Consider the following 563-nt stretch of genomic DNA (forward strand, 5'->3'; position numbering starts at 1 on the left):
TCATATATGCATATAAATGGACAAATACCGAATTGGCAATTACTCATTTACAATCAGCCTGTTGTTACCAGTGCCTCAGTTACCCAGTTACTCCATCACCCATCACTATATTACCGTACGCTCAGTCCACCCATACCATACTCAACATCCCCATTACAATCACCTTATCACCCTAATCACCCACTTTTCACGCCATAATCACCCATTACTTCTCAACCTTAAGCGCTATGTAGTCTACGTACAGTGCTGGCCATTGTTGCTTCCGCAGAGGATTGGCACAGGCTCATTCGCACGCACCATGAACTGGTCCGAGTCGCAGTTGCCGTACTCAGGGGGCTGAAGCTCCAGCTCGTGGAAATCCAGTCTAGAAGTTGAAGGGAAAGAGATACAATAAGTGTATGAATGGAATACATTTTGTTCATGAAAGAAATACAGTACGTTCATGAATGAAATACAATATAATCATAGTTGTATGCAAAAGCGTTTAGGTTAATTGTTGTATATGAATATCTAAGTGTTAAAGAGAGAGAGAATTAGTGTGCTCGTGAATGCAAGGGATTTTT

General features: G+C 41.4%; 1 protein-coding gene across 1 annotated transcript in view; it reads right to left on the reverse strand.

The window, feature by feature from the left end:
* The window catches only part of LOC119586035 (cubilin-like), an 8,759-nt gene that overhangs the window by 5,792 nt on the left and 2,404 nt on the right, over positions 1–563 (reverse strand). The window contains exon 5 of the mRNA XM_037934739.1: positions 243–364. Coding sequence (XP_037790667.1) covers positions 243–364 — 122 coding nt within the window. The remainder of the gene's footprint in view (positions 1–242; positions 365–563) is intronic.

Source organism: Penaeus monodon, chromosome 20 (assembly GCF_015228065.2).
Source record: "Penaeus monodon isolate SGIC_2016 chromosome 20, NSTDA_Pmon_1, whole genome shotgun sequence".
Classification (NCBI taxonomy): Eukaryota; Metazoa; Arthropoda; class Malacostraca; order Decapoda; family Penaeidae; genus Penaeus; species Penaeus monodon.